The 16,154-nt window shown below is 40.7% G+C and overlaps 1 protein-coding gene across 2 annotated transcripts in view; it reads left to right on the top strand.

Moving 5' to 3' along the window:
* CEP192 (centrosomal protein 192) overlaps positions 1 to 16,154 on the top strand; it is a 142,905-nt gene that overhangs the window by 25,110 nt on the left and 101,641 nt on the right. For both annotated transcript variants that reach the window (XM_019524935.1, XM_019524945.1), the window contains exons 4-13: positions 1,835 to 1,884; positions 2,950 to 3,079; positions 4,357 to 4,502; positions 6,060 to 6,182; positions 6,441 to 6,579; positions 7,901 to 8,055; positions 9,587 to 9,920; positions 10,347 to 10,487; positions 15,306 to 15,370; positions 15,455 to 15,655. In XM_019524935.1, the coding sequence (XP_019380480.1) occupies positions 1,835 to 1,884; positions 2,950 to 3,079; positions 4,357 to 4,502; positions 6,060 to 6,182; positions 6,441 to 6,579; positions 7,901 to 8,055; positions 9,587 to 9,920; positions 10,347 to 10,487; positions 15,306 to 15,370; positions 15,455 to 15,655 (1,484 nt within the window). The remainder of the gene's footprint in view (positions 1 to 1,834; positions 1,885 to 2,949; positions 3,080 to 4,356; positions 4,503 to 6,059; positions 6,183 to 6,440; positions 6,580 to 7,900; positions 8,056 to 9,586; positions 9,921 to 10,346; positions 10,488 to 15,305; positions 15,371 to 15,454; positions 15,656 to 16,154) is intronic.

The raw sequence follows: 16,154 nt of genomic DNA, 5'->3' as shown, positions 1-16,154 counted from the left end.
AGGTATACTCCTCTTTGGAGATTTCACCCCCCTTCCACCGGGTGTACGCCGCCTTTTTGGCAAGCAGGCAGTCCCGGACGCCCTTGGTGAGCCAGGGGGGCTTCCGGACACTCCTGTCCCCCTTGCTTCTTGTCGGGATGGACACCCCTTGGGCCGTGAGTATCGTTTTCTTAAGAAAATGAGCACTTCTTGATTTTAGCAGAAGAACAGCCATTTTGTAGTTTGCGGAGTGGGGCTACCACAGCAAAGATAACAACACAATTTTTTGAACTGATGGCTACAGAATTATTTTTTCAAATTTTTGTTGAATATTAGGCAATATCTGTGTCTTTAACATCTTTTTGAGCCACTGTGGCATGAAAGACACCAGTCAACTGACACTGGATTAATTAACTTTTTTTGAGACTAGCCCAGGATAAGCTTTTTATTTATTTGTTTTTTTCCCCCCTACTGAAGCAGTATCTAAAATCATGAAGGACTAGTGCCTCCCACAACTGGGGGAGGCACCATTTGTAGGCGGCAGCACCGGTGGCAAATGGGGACCGCCTGCAGATGTCGGCGGTGGTGTCACCTGGGGGGCGGGGGGTGGCGAGCAACAGGCAGTCTCGGGGTGGGCATGTCGCTACCCCCCCCCCCCCACGAGTTGCCTGTATCTAAAATCTTACTTGAGGATTGGGACCCATTATGCTGACTGGCATACCCACAGCTAAAGGACTTCCTGCTGCAGAGCTTATAGTCTAACCCAGGGGTGCTCAGCCCTTTTGCCCCTTGGGCTGCATTGGCAGTGCCCAATCTGCTGGCGGGCCAGATAAAGCCAGTGTTCCTGATTCTTCATCTAGGTGGGCAAGGCAAGTGCCATCTGGCTGAAAGGCTGGGGGGCAGGTTGACTCCAATGCATCCCTGCAGGGGAAAAGAGCTTGATCCCAGCCTTGCAAGAAAGAACAGAACATGGTCTGGCCCTGCTGGTGGGGAGGAAGGGATGTGGCCATGTCCCCACTGGCTCCACGGGGAAGGGGGCATGGCCCACCCCCAACAGGAGGGAAAGGGGTGTAGCTCACTGTGGGGGGGGCAAAGGGGACTGGCCCAGCCCAACCTAGCCCTGAAGATGGGGAGGGGGGATGTGGCTTGGTACCTATCCAGAAGTGGGGGGAAGCATAGCCTGGTCCTGTGGGCTCCAACTTGACACACAGGAATTGAGGTTTGGGTATTTGGCAGGGAGGAGGTTGGCCATATTGGTTGGGCCAAACTTCCAGACCTGTGGGGGAGCCCCACAGGCTGGATCTGATGGTGTCATGGGCTGCGTTTGGCCTGTGGGCTGGAGGTTGAGCACCCCTGGTCTACCCAACAGTTGAGATTGTGCTCCCTTTTTCTACTCTACCACTAAGTAACTGGAAGGGAGCAAAGAAAGTTGTGGCTTAGTGGATAGGGCATGATACTAGTTTTTAATCACCTTTGTTGTTGACCTGTGGTGTGAGCTTCAAGTTATTGCACTGTATTTGGAATTCCTTTTATTCTTTGTTGCTAAATAAGATTGAAAGCCCTGGGAGTAGTGATTGTATCACACCATTTATGCAGGTGTCAGCCATAGTGAGACCTTGATTTATATTATTATTTTTATAGTAACTTAGTCCCTGATTTTTGCTATAAGTGGGGACTTTTCAAAGTTATGTTTGTGTACCATGTGGTATAGATGGCTAATAAAACTAAACTTCAAGCCCTTACCTCAAGAGGCTTAGTTTGTAGACCTTTTTAACATAGAAATAGAATGTATAATATTTAGTAATGTATTAAAAGGTCATATTCAAGTTGCTATTAAATTGCTCTCTCATTCTAGATTTGTCCATTGGAATATGTTCATTGCCACAAACTAATAAAGAGATCAAGGTAAATGTACTTTATATTACAGGAGTTTAAAGGATGTGTTTTATATAGAGAAAAGCACTTGAGAGAGTAGTGGTTATCTTCTATGTTATTAAATTTATAAATTAGAACAGTAACAATTTGCAGAATTTAAGGCAGAAATTACTTGCAGGGCAGCAAATTACCAGTGGCAAAACAATTGCCAGTTCATGGCCTCCATTAACATCAAATCTTGATTTATGGAGGAGATATTGATCTATAATAATCCAACAGGATAATTTGAATTTCATTTTAAGTGGTTAAACGTCTCTAAAGGGGATTAATAATTATGTCTGTAGTCTTAAAAAAAATATTCCTCACTGTTCATATAGAAAAGATTCAAGTTGGTCAGCTGGCTATACTGTTTTTAAGGAAACTTAAGTTTTGCTGAAGCTCTCAAAAGCTTTTTGAAGCTGACATATACTGTATTTTTATTTAATGAAGCATTTGCTACTAGTACCTCGGTTGTTTTTCTTTTTAAAATCTTTTTGCTTTAGCATCTCCTCCTTTAATGCATAAAGCCAAAACATCTGGAAACATTGAGACACTACCATATATTGATATTTTTAATATTTTTCTAAACAATTTGTGAATTTAGATTTTTTTGATTGAATGGATTCCGTAGGATTTTATTTGAAAATGTATCTTACAGGCTTTTTTTGGCAAGTTCCTTCAAACCAATTTATGCTTTGGTGTTTGGAGCCTGCAGGAGCCTCTTCAAGCAGTAGCAGTCTGTTATGCATGCTTCAAGGTGGAATCTGAGGATTATTGAATGGAGGGCCAGACTAGCGAACAAGAAAACTAAAAGCTTCTATTTAGAAGTCTTAGATATTGCAAGTTTGTAAGAGTACTTTTCCCCCTCTCACATCTCCTGTTCCCTGCATTTCTTTTACCTATCTTTTAATTGCCTGGTGAATGGTGGTTAGAGACTGGAATTTATGGTGGAGGATGGAGAAGAGAAAAAGTCTTTGCCAAAATTACTGCTGTTTTATGAAAAACTTGAGTTTTACAGCTGGGAACTCCTGGACCATGCATGTGTGTGTTTCATAGGTTAAGCAGTCTGAACCTGGAGGAAAATTGGATGGTGAAATGTTAAGTGAGCAGTGCAGCACAAGTCATTTGGATTGTTTGGAGAATGAGAAGCTACTGAATCTTGCAAGTTTAGATGAATACTCAACTGGTCAGTATACTGTGATTCAGCTTGTAGCATATCTTCAGATACTTGAGAGGGGCAGATAGATAAAATAACTCTAAAACATTAGATTTCATTGTCTGTATAGCTAAGGAAACTTCTCGGTCGAGCTAATCAGTTTACTTTAAGCAGAAGAACATCATGGTTGCTTGAATTACTGGTATATTAAAATTGGTATCTACGGAATTCACTGCTGAACTTGGTATTGAGTTGTATATCTTCTAGCTAGAAAATCAAAGCTGAACAATGCTTATGTTCATATTGTGAATGAAAAGGTTTAAGAAGAGATGCAGACCTTTTGTAGTAACGAAGTTGGCAGCTCTTGGCAGTGGGTACAATTTGTACTAAGTATTTGTCTTACTGTGACAGAGCTGGATTGCTAAAACAGATTGCTAAATCTGTGCCACCCAGTTAACTTGGCTTTTTATCTGAATTTTAAATCCAGTTCCTAACCAGTTGTGCATAAACTTCTAGCTGGCATATTAGACTTATTTTAAGCATGGTATTTTAGAGGTGCACTGATTCATTGGTCCATATACTATCGGCACCAATAAAAGGAAAATTGACATTATTAGCAATTGGCTGATGTGGCTGATCTTTTCCAAATCTTAAATTATTTTTAGATTTTTAGTTCTTTAAAGATTTAACGTAATTTTTTGGCTGATGTGGCTGAAATCATGCCATGTACATACACGCAGCTGCAGCATGCACGTGGCCAGCCTGGCAGTTTGGAGAGCAGTGTCTGGCTAGTAACCGTGTTGGGCCCGAGCACAGCCACGTCCCAGCCCATCCCGGGGAAGAATCTGGCCCCAGCCCACTGCAGGCAGCCTGCCCTTGCTCCATGTATACCCCGGCCAATGGAAATGGCGCCCCCACGCCCACAGGTGAGCCACTTGCTGCTCTGTCCTTTGCCTCGCCTTGGCTGGGTAGCCCCAGCCCCCTTCCTCTGTCACTGTGGGGGCCCCGATCTGCCCTACCCCTCTCCCCCCAAGACTTACCAGTTGGGTGCTGCTATCCAAGCTTCCATGCTGCATATCGGCAGTTGGATCTGTATCAGCTGATATGGCTCATTAATAATTGTCCATTGGTATTGGTCAAAAAAATCTTTATCAGTGCACCCCTAGTATATTTCAGGGCTGTCCAGCTTCTAAGCTTCTGGGGCTGAATGCTCTGTGGATTGCACCTGGGTTATAGTAACAAATTCCTTAAGTAAATAATAAAAGTTTTTATTGTATCAGATTTTTAATCCTTTTCTTTTTCAATAGATGATGATATTGATGATGGAGAATTCTATGACGACCAGCTGGAAGCTTATTTTGAGCAGCTGGTACCACCAGAAATGCTGAGAGGAATACAGGAACTTTCAGAACGTTGTGCAGTATTGGAACTTCTGGAAAATGGCTTGAATCGGGTAGGATTAAGATAAAATTCAGGGCTGAATATTCTTTCTGTATATCATTTCCAGCAAGTTGGGTTCCATTTGGGGTAGAAACAGTGTCTTCAGTGTAGTAACTATAGGGGGCAAATTTTAAAAAGCTTTTTTAAAGATTTAACATAATTTTCCGTCATCTTTCCTTTTTCATGTGAGTTTCTGCTGTAGAACAAATAGGGCAAGCAGTTTCTGCTAATCAGCCACTTCTGCTTTATTTCCTTCTCTTGTTGCACAAAGCTCTTGTTTGCATTGTTTTCTGTTTTTTGTGAAGCGGAGTTCACTAAGTGGTGAACTGCCTCACAGGTTGATAAACTGATATAGTATAAAAGGTTTTCAGAAGGTGTTGATAGTCTGAATATAATTTCTTTTCTTCCTTGCTACTTCTGTGATCTTATAGGATCTCTTACTACAGTATAACCTCATAAATCAAATTTTCAAAATTCTGGAATTCTCAAAAACCCAGCACTTTTAAAAAAAGTACTCTGCATCAGGGGTTTTCAACCTTTGCTGACCAATGTACCCCCACTGGCTGGCTGCGGAGCTGGGGGGAGGGGAAGTAGTGGCAGCGCGGGGTGGTGGATGGTGGCAGCAGCCACTGTGTGCAAGCTTCCTCCCCTTCTCCCCCAGTATCCATTCATCTGGGCAGCGCCGGGCTATGCACTTTCCTTGTGTTTCAAAAATCTGGAATTTTCAAATTTCTGGCAGGTGGTAGGTCCCAAGAACGCTGGATTTATGAGGTTATACTGTACTTAACAGTTGAAGTTGCGGAGAAGTATATAAAAAGTTACGTTACTGTTGCTGTTTTTCCTGAAGAAGAAGGTAAAGTGATTGTGACTAGATCTGTGTTCCTGCTGTGTGATGTATGAGGACTTTTACTTGGATTATGGTAGTGATAGCCCATAATTCTTATACAATGACAATGTCCCATTTCAGGAACCACTTAAAGGCTGTTTCACGTAGCGGCCACATTTGGAAAGGCGGTGTTCACTAACTTTTAAAGTAACTGTGTTGCAGTGAAGTACCTCTATCTGGTTTTCTTAAATGGATATTCCAGTATTTGCTCATTCAGTACTTAGCAGGAATGAGGTGTTTTAATATTCCTAGTTCAGCTTCTTCTTGAAGTCCTTTATCTGGATGGAACAATGGTGAAGAAACTAAACTAACATATAGCTAACCATAAACCTCTAATGGCTGGAAGACCATGCCTGTTCTACAACTGGTAGACAGTTTGTAAGAAAATTGGGCTCACTTTTGCATAGATTTTTGATTTAATGCTTAATATGCATATACCCTTAGTTAAGTACGTTGTAGTACGTCTGTGAAAACTAGTATTGTAACTACAGTCCTGTAGAACAACTTGCTACGTTAGGATACGTGAGGACTAGTCTTCTGGCAAAAAAAGTCCTTTGCATAATAGAATTAAAAAAAAAAAAGTACTGGAGACCTTTTTGGATTACTGTGAAAGCAAATGATTAAGAGTTGGATGCATCTGCTATAGCTGAATTTTAAATCCTAATGGTTTGGGACAATTTTCAGGTGCCTACTGTTCATGGAGCTGCACCCAGAGTGGATGCTACAACTGCTAGTAACAAAGAGGCACATGAACTGGGGGAAGCTGGACACCACAAACAAGCAGGACAGTTCTTGTTGCCAAAAACAGTAAGTCCAGTCGTGTGAAAGGGATACTTGTCCTCTAGATCTTCAGCAAACTAGTTTTCATTTATCTAGAATAGCTAGCAAAGTTGGGAACCAAATTTGAAAGTCATTTAATTGTCAGCTTAACTACTTACACTCTTCCTCATATGTAACTCTTCTAATGCCAGTATTTAAGATAAGGTATTTTAAAGACCCTACTGTTGTTTTGAACTACTGTAAACATGTAGTTGCTAAATGGCTGAACTTTTTTCCTCTCGACAGATAGGTGAAAGTAACAGGGCAACTTTCAGACCTGGACTAGAAGGTATTTCTGAGGAACCTTCCTTTGGAACAGTGGCAAATTCTGAGACAGAGTACAGTCAGTCTGCAGAGAACCAGGTTATTAGTGTGCCCATAACAGGTATGTGTACTTTGCAGCTCTGTACTTACTGCAGCTTAGAGAAACAGCAGCACTTCATAAACTGCTACTGCACTTAATTAATACTTTTTTTATCTTGGCGGGGTCTGGAACCTTTGACACCTTAATGTCACAAAGAAGGTAAGTCCTAGTTGAGATTTAACACTGCCTCTTCAAGCCCCCCTTAAAAAATAATGTTATGCAAACTCTCAATAAAATGGATAAGAATAGATGGTCCCAGGTAAATGACTGTATTGTGACTTAGTAAAATATTGTTTGGGGAAGATTCTATCTAATGATAACTATAATGATAATTTTGGCAAAATTATCATTTATCAATCCCATGGGTTAAGGGATTTTTCATTAATGTATAATACTGTTTTGGACGGTGCATGTGGTGGAGATTGTAAGGTACAGGAGGGGAGGGGGGAATTGAAGGGGGGGAGCATTGGGGCAGATGAATTTAAGACAGCCCCCCAAGAATTGGGTTCTCTACATGCAAAATTTATAACAAATACGTAATTGTCCATGCAAAGGATCTAATTATTGAGGATTTGTCTTTAAATTTGAATTAGTCAGGTAAATACAATAATTCACAAGTTTCTTAGGAAGATGTGACAGTTGAACAGGGTCCAGATGTTGATACTCTGGCAGCTAAATGTTCATTCTTTTTTTTCAGCTGATGCATTTGTCACTAATCACCTTTTTCCACCTTGCTAAAACCTGTGTTATACAAACTTTCAACTGAAAAATGCATATGGAAATAATTTTGCAGTTTCTGTACTCCTTTAGTAGTCTCTACTCACTTGAACATAATAAAACCCAAGCTCTTTTAGAAAGTGTGGGAGATACAGTGCTCCTGACATGTTTTTAGGAACTACCAAGAAAACACTACAGCACATAAAATATACAAAAATCTACAGATATTCTTTAGGGTATTTTGATCTTTGTTTAAACAAACAGTGTTCTTTGTAATAACTGATAATCTATTTGCTGCTATTTCTTGTAATACTTAAAATATTGCAAAGGAGTGAACCATTGCCCATCCATCACAGGTTAAGTGAAAACTCAAAACTTCTTTGAAAAACTTCTATCGTATTACTTATATTTAAAAAAAACAAAAAATAACCCCTCCCCAGAATTAGATTGGACTGTTAAAAAATGTGAAGATCGTTAGATCCATTTAGTTTATCGCTGACTTACTACAGCCAAATGACATATTAAATATCATTTCACACTAAATCAATTTGTTCTTACAGCAAAAAATAAACTAATAGTAATAGTTTCTTACTATTACTTCTATATCTTTCTTCTCATTTTGCAGGTAATGGCTGTAGTATTAAAGAGAGTGGAAATGAAGATGGAGTAACTTGGGTACCATCTTTTCTTCCTGAAGTGGAGATAGTTGGGGTTAAAAATGAGTTGGCACAGGCTCCTTTCACAAGTGTTATTCCTGAAGCTATTCCTGTTTATGCTGAGGTAAGAGAATTTGAGGTCTTGGTATGTGTGAATACAAAATATTTATACTAATATTTATTTATCTAAAATATTACCTCAGTATTGCAATAGTTTTCTTATTTTTAGGTGACCTAGGCCAGTGGTTCTTAATGTTTTTGGATTTGAGACATCCGTTCCAAAACTTCTGTGGATGGAGTGGCACCCAATTTCAAAAACTAATTTTACATACTACATTGCTTGCCTCCTTTCAGATGGTCTGGGAAGTGGGTATGTGTGAGGGATTGGCCAGGCAGGTACAAGCCTGTGCCTTTGCATATCTGCTTATCTCCCTGTACCTTGCAACATCCTGCAAAAGATCTGGTGGCACCTTGGGTGAGAGTCCCTGACCTAGGCAGTATCATTGTAGGAAAATGAAATGTGTTAGCTCCTCAGAAAGCAAGGGATATACAGTAGAGGGGGATGTGACTTCAAAAAAATGAGCAGAGAGATGTGTAATCTGGTCTTTATTATATTGCCATATTTTTACTCTGTTTTTCACAACCCACAACTATAGTCAGTGCTGAATTGACTGCCTTGTACAGCTTTTCTAGAACTGGATTTGCCAGTCGGCTCTTAGAAACTGGGAGGAATATTATCAATCAAGGGAACTCAAACTGGTTAAGATTAGTTCTTTTGAGTCAATTGGGAGTGGATTTTTTTGTTTAGTTTTGTGTTTTAAATAAGGTATAGGAGGGCATGCTGAAATTAAACAGCGAACTTAAAACACTTCAGTCTGTTCTCTGGCATGCAATTATTACTGCATTTGATCCACAAAAATAGTTATAATTTTCTGTTTTTCCTGCATCTTTAAGTATCTACGGTGTGTACAGGAGCAGGGGTTGGCAACGTTCTGGCTCATGGACCAGGTCTAGCCTGTGAAAAACTTGGATCTGGTCCATGAAGATCTGAACTAGCCTTTGATAGTGGGGGAGTGGGAATCTGACATGAGTGGACACACCAGTCCTGGGTGTTAAGTTAGAGGGGTTGTGCTCCACATTCCCAAACCAACTATGATCTGTGCTAAAGACTTCTCACTCACCCTTGCTGTTAAATCAGCCGTTTCTGCTTAGTATTGGCTGTGTTTCAGTGGTAGAGAAAAATGTGGATTTCTCTACTTTAAAGAAAAATGAGGGAAATGGCTGGTTTAGAAATTACTGTTATTTGCACTGAGCTATAACTCATCTTGAGGGTGGAATTCTTTTTTTCCCCTTTCCCTGGTTGGAAACAGTGAGTTTCAATCGGTATATTTTGGGGCATTCCACTTCAGTTTTGTTGTTTTGTAAATAGTCAAAAATGGTGGTGAGGTGACTTGAGCAGTGGAAACTTGATGGACATAAATAAGCTTTATTAGTACTGAATGTTAATATAAAATCATTTTTGCTGAATTAAAATAAAAACATAGTTCAATATAACTTAATCTAGTTTAAATGTATATACCAAACTGACTTGCTGTTAAAAATGTCTTGTGAAAAGTCTCCATGATCTTTTTCTAAATTTTTTTTATCTTTTTAAGGATTCCATGAATTGTGGTGGTATGCCAGAATCCATCAATATTGCTGAAGTAAAAGTATCTTCGTTATATCTTCAAAACATGGACAGCAATAAGAATAACCTCTCGGAAGCCCTCTTGAAGCAGGGAACACAATCCTCTATGCACCAGGCCTCTTCATCTGATGCAGAAGTATTGCATTTAACCAAGGGGATATTTGTGGATGATACTACTCCTAAAATTCCAGTCAGTGAAAATACATCTGTGATGGATACAAATTTGACTAATGAGTGTGAACTTGGTCTGGCTGATACTTATTTGTCTCCAACTGCTGATAGCAGAGAAAATGAATATCAAGGTACAGCATCACAAAAGTCAGTTGCTCTAGGAAATCTATTACAATAATTCAAACAATATTGTTTCTTGTCCCTCCTCACACCCTTCTTTCCTCCCTCACAGAAATATGGAGTTATCACAAATTGAGGAGAAATCTTTTTACATCAGTTACAGAGAGTCCTTTATTATGACTTAAGTAGAATTTAAAAATTTAGTTCAACTTTGTGGGTGTATTGCTTATTTGTTTTTAATGTATGAAATTGTTCTACAGGTAATCTGATGAATTAAAACTTTGCAATTTAAGTTTTTACCAGTTTCAGTAAATTTTAGTTGCATTTTCTTACTTTGTCTTGCTATAAATAATGTCCTTTATTCCTAGAAGTAAGAAAAAAATGTTTGTACTGTGTGTCAATCAACAGTGCAGTATTTGATATGTGGTCTCTTTCAGGTGATCAACCACATAGTGTTGTCTATCAAAACGAAGAGGGAAAATGGGTGACTGACCTTGCATATTATACATCATTTGATAAAGAGCAAGACATAAATCTGTCTGAAGACAGTAAAATATGTGAGGATTTCATAACAGGATGTAAGTAACTTCTCTCCTTTTTTTTTGTTTTCCTCCCTGTTCCCTGCCCCACCCCCCCACTGGGCTATTCTTATACATATTTAAGACTGTGCTTTTGTGCTGCTACCTACAGTACCTTCTAATATTATAAAAACCTAAGTCTGTCTGGCTGTCGGACCTTATTTGCGCTCTGATTGGCTGACGGAAACAGCTAATCAATGTTCCAAGCATGGAGGAGTGCCCCCATGATTCCAAAGCAGTGCTGGCCCTGGCTTCCCCACCCTGGTTCCTGTAAGAGGCAGAACAGTGGCAGCATGGGGCATTAGGTGGTGGCACTCCATCGCAGCACCCTACCCCCTTGCCCCCGTCATCCTTGACGGGGAATTGCCTAGACTAACATAAACCTCTAGTTCTGGGATTCTGAAGGCTTCTCATACTGTGACTATATTTCATAAATTTCATAGATTTCATAGACATTAGGGCTGGAAGGGACCTCGGAAGATCATCAAGTCCAGCCCCCTGCCCAAAGGGCAGGAAGTCAGCTGGGGTCATAGGATCCCAGCAAGATAAGCATCCAATTTGCTCTTGAAAGTGTTCAATGTAGGTGCTTGAGCCACTTCCAGTGGCAGGCTGTTCCAGACCTTGGGGGCTCGGACAGTAAAGAAATTCTTCCTTATGTCCAGCCTGAAACGGTCTTGTAGTAGTTTATGACCATTCGACCTCGTCATCGCTTGGGGCACTCTGGTGAACAAATGTTCCCCTAGATCCTGGTGGTCACCCCTGATAAACTTATAGGTGGCCACCAAGATCACCCCTGAGCCTGTGCTTTTCCAGGCTAAAGAGCCCCATGGCTCTCAGCCTGTCGTCATAAGGTCTGTTTTCGTGACCTCTGATCATGCGTGTGGCTCTTTTCCGGACTCTCTCAAGCTTCTCCACGTCCTTTTTGAATTGTGGAGCCCAAAACTATTCCAGTGGGGATTAAAGTTTTAATGCAGGGGTAGCAACATCTTCCACCTGTGGACCAGAATGACCCACCCTAGGTCAGAGGTGAGTGGGTGCTAGAACCTGGCTGTTGCTGGTGCTTGGCCCCACAGCAGTACAGGAAGAGCGCTCATAGTTGAAATGCCACATCCGCAGGCCAGTTTTGGTGATTCCACAGTCCTGTGGGCCATAGGTTGCCAGCCTCCGGTTTAAAGGGTATATTGGCCCAGTAGCAGGTATCAGTGTAGAGGTTTATTGTGTAAGCAAATGTAATTCACTTTCTGTGTAAGAAAGAAAAAATCTTTTGTTTGGAAACTGGTCAAAGTTATCTTTCGGTCCTACAGGAGGAGAATGTTATAGTCATGCTGTGGAATGGAAAATAGAATCAACTGGATGACATTTCAGTTGCTTTTCACTGCTCACCGCTCACTTACTAATTTTAAAGTGTTAATATTATCTTTGGTATAGTGTTAGTTTTTACCTTGTAATCAAACTTTACGACTTAGTCCCTCCCTGCCCTATTTCTAATGCTATTTGGTACGGACTCATAATATTGAATCTCAAGATTTCAGACACTCTGTCATGTAAAGTTATCATATTACTGAATGATTGTCACAAAAGCAGACATACAAACAGATTTTGAAAACACCAGAGTGTACTGATCATTAATTTGTAGGGTCTCTTAAAAATGACTCTACAGTAGTGATTCTCAGATAGTGTCACAAGATCCTTCTAAGAGTGCTACAATACCTGGCCCCTGTGCTAGGAGATGTGCAATCACTACTCTTTCTGTTGTGTGCCCCAGTATCTTGCAGACCAGTGACTCTTTGTGTGACTGTTCCCTACCCTTCTGGCAGCATCCATGCTGCCAGCAGTGAGCTCTGCTGTGTGTGTAGATGCATATGGAGATGTGAAGCTGTGCTTTACCTACAGCCTGGATTGTCTCCCTTCCTTGAAAGTATTGTACATCTGTGCAAGCTTTGAAGGGACAATCTGGAATTTGGTAGATTAAGGCTATATGTGCTGTTCACCTGTTTAGGAATTGCCAAGAATGTGACACATTATTTAGCCATCACTTGAGGAAAAATTATTTGCATATAACAGTACCTGACATTTTTCAAGAAGTTTAGTCCACATACATATTCCTCAACTCCTCTCTATTCCCAAATACTTAGGGGTCCTTTTCACCATGAGCCCTTTAAAAAAACAACAACAACAAAAAAGCCACCCTCCCCAAAATTTGGAGTGGTGTGGGCACATCTCTCCCCCCCACTTGGCACGTCTGTTCCCACTGTGAGTATGAAGGATGAGTGTAGCACCTCAACAGATGCTGCAAAGATCTTCCAGTTTGTGCACTTTTGGCCATACCTATAAATGGTGGAATGTAAATGGATTAAGGCCAGAACATCAGTCACTATGTTAGTTACCACTTTATTTTTCAGCCCTACTTCCGTCTGTGTGTGGTATAATAGGGTAATAGAATTAAGATTTGAAAGTGTTTTTCAGAGTGTAGGCCAGTGTCACTTACTGTATACTATCCTTAAATTGCACAGAAATGGCAATATTTGTTTCTGCCTGGGCTTCCTTTGGCTCACCAGAATAATCTGCCTCTCAAATACTTAATGAAGCCTCCCCAAATTGTTGGTGTATATAAAACAGACAGAATCTGAATAACAGGCATCCTGGTTTTCTCTGTTTAACAATCTGAAATTCTCTGATTTTAAAAAAAACCCCCAAATCCACATTTTTCTGCAATTAAAATGAAATACATAGGTATCAGTTGAGCACAATGTTTTTAATATATTTACAGTTTTAAAGCAATTTGGAAGCTAAAAGTGCATCAGTCATTATAATAAAATAAATTCTAAATACCTATATATTTTGGTATTTGATTTTGGGTTTTTAGCAGAGAAAATCAGAGTTTCCTTTGCCCACTTTGCTCACCAGGATGGAGGTCTAGCTGTAGCTGTCCCTCCTGCTGCTTTGTGGCAATGAGCAGCCATGATATGCCAGTGCCCTGCCCCTGCCCACGCCTGTGCTATTGCCCTTCACTCCCAACCTGCACAGAAATCTGGGGTGGGGCATGTGCCCCCAGTCCCCAGATGTATTGACTATGCCCTTCCTATCCCCATAGACTTTCGCGGAAAACGCTGTGGGAGCTGCTTTCCACAATACTGCCTTGCTGCTGTGTGCATGCACACATTCATGAAGCACCCTCTGCGTTCTGCTCCCCCCAGCCCCTTACAGGCTGGAAATATGCCAGCCTGCAAGAGGAAGCACTGAGTTTCCCAGGTTTTTCTCCGCTGAAGGAGAAAACCCACATATTGTCATTTTTTTCCCCATGGAAAACAAAAAGCCCAGATCTCTGCTGAGGAACAAATACGTGCTCTGAAAGCATCTGCTGGGCTTTCTGGATGCATAGTGGTAAACTTCAGAATGCATAGCTGCTTCTAACTTTAGAGCTAAGTGCTAAAATTCAGGATTTTATGGATTAAAAGTGATGCATCTGGAAGATAAGGAACATAAACTCAAACATCTCACCTAATATTGCAAATCTCCAATCAAACAACCATCATTTCTCTCTGTATACTAACTCAGTCCCAGGTTTGTCTTTTACCTCACAATTTCTGGTTTACATGAGGTGGTGGTCCTAAATCCAGGGGCTCTTTTAATAAGTGTACCCCTGGCAGCTGGGCATGGAGGGGTGGGGGCACGTGGGAGCCCCATGGGGTGGTAGGTGGCAGCCATGGCTGCTGCATGAGAGCTCCCCACCTCCCCTTCCACTGTATCCAGCCAGCCAGGTAGCGCCTGTGTGGCTTGCAGAGGCGCACTGCTGCCCTTCCCTACCTTTCTGGCCCTGCTCCTAGGCTACATATACCCCTGGTTGGCAATCCCTGCTATAAACAACCATATTTGTTTCAGGTTTAAGTCATCTATTCCTCATGTGCATAGAATGTGTTCAGTATATTATACTATATCCTAGAGAATTATTAGGTTACCATAAGGATGCATACAAAGGGCCAGAAGTAAGACTGCAAGGTAACTTCTCTCAATGAGACTGATGTTCCAGAACTGCAGATTCTCCTTGTTGGAACCAAAGCTTTATTTAGAAAATACAGGCAACCCCAATGAGCGCTCTTAATTGGCTCCTGAAAAACCAAGCGTTAAGCAGAATAGCATTAAGCGAAACCTGCTGCCAGCTGTATGATGCCTGCTAGCGTTGTACCAAAACTTTCTTGAGTGCTAAGTGGTATCCAGTATCAGTGTAAAATGAGCGTTATAGTGAAATAGCGCTAAGTGAAACAGCATTAAGCGGGGCTTGACTGTACTAATAATACACATACAGTTCAAGACATTACATTCATAACAAATATATATTATCAGGGCTTTTTCTATTTTAGGTGTTCTAACAAACTGGTGAATGCACCTGTTCTAACTAAAGCAGTTTATGGGAAACATGTTTTTTCTTAAATACATCTTAGAAGTTTTTCAGAAGTTAGTTTACTTTCTATAGCTATGGACCATACAACTCTGAAGACTGTCTCAAATAGTAGGAATCTGGGTTGAGTTGTTCTTAAAATAAGAACTTTTCTTCACCCTCAGGCTAGATTGACAGAGGTATTTGGACACTTTTTAAATATGCATATAAGCAGTCATTATCACTTTTAAAACAGCTGCAATTTTGCCCAAACTGCCTGGCATGCAAATTACATGTCAGCTGTGTCAGTGTGCACTGACTAGTTTTGGTAAAACACTAAATTTTAACTTGATATGACAGTTTAAAAGCCTAAGCTGTATTTTCATAGTGTTCTATAATTATTGCAACGTATATAAGTTTTTGGTTGTTTTTTTTTTAAGCTGAAGCGGTTGCTATGATTGCACAAGATGAACAAGAATTTGAAAGAGAACGCAGATTTTTGCAGGTTAGTAACAACAATGTTTCTCTCCATTTACAGGAAGCTGCCCCCCCCCCCATTTCTAACAAATTTTAAAATGTCTCTTCACAGGTAGGGAAAATAGACACACTAAATACAACTGGGCTAGCAGATATATCGTGGAAATCTGCCAACAGCTATAACCTGCTGAGAGCATCCCAGACATTTGATCTTAATAAGGATGCTAGCTATTTATGTTTGTCTTTGGGAGAGTTCTTCAGTCAGAGATCTGAAGCTCTTGGTTGTCTTGGTGGAGGCAGTGATGTAAAAAGGGTACGTGGCTAACTAACATTTTTTTTCTTATCCCTTTCTTCAACTCTGCATAAAATAAATCTTAGACTCTGGTTAGATTCGTTAATTATTTCTTCCAGAAGTCCATTCTTCTCACTTACTCCAGTTGTAATATTCTGACCTGATAAATGAAACGTCTGGACAGATTTTGTTCTTAGACTGGGAGGGTTAGGCCAAGTCTAGGGAAATGGTAAGGAGCCATTCTAACTACTAGTGATAACTACCAGTGACAAATTGGTTTTCTGATTTTAGAGAGGTGATGTTGCATGGTAGATTGTAGAAAGACAATAGAAGTACCTTTTTAAGTAGAGCTATTGTCATCTTCCTGTAAAAACGATCTTTGGGGTGGAGTGAAAAACTGTCTCAATGCTTTCGTTGTTCAAATATTTTTATATGAGCAGGTTGAAAAGATGCTTGACTGGAATGGTTGAGTCAGGAGTAATCCTGCAGTAACGGGGGGGGGGGGGGGGGGGGGGGGGGG

Source organism: Gavialis gangeticus, unplaced genomic scaffold, assembly GCF_001723915.1.
Source record: "Gavialis gangeticus isolate Ggan-Ray unplaced genomic scaffold, GavGan_comp1, whole genome shotgun sequence".
In the NCBI taxonomy this organism is placed as follows: domain Eukaryota; kingdom Metazoa; phylum Chordata; order Crocodylia; family Gavialidae; genus Gavialis; species Gavialis gangeticus.
The sequence above is the reverse complement of the archived record's forward strand: the minus strand, read 5'-3'. Positions and strand labels throughout refer to the sequence as shown.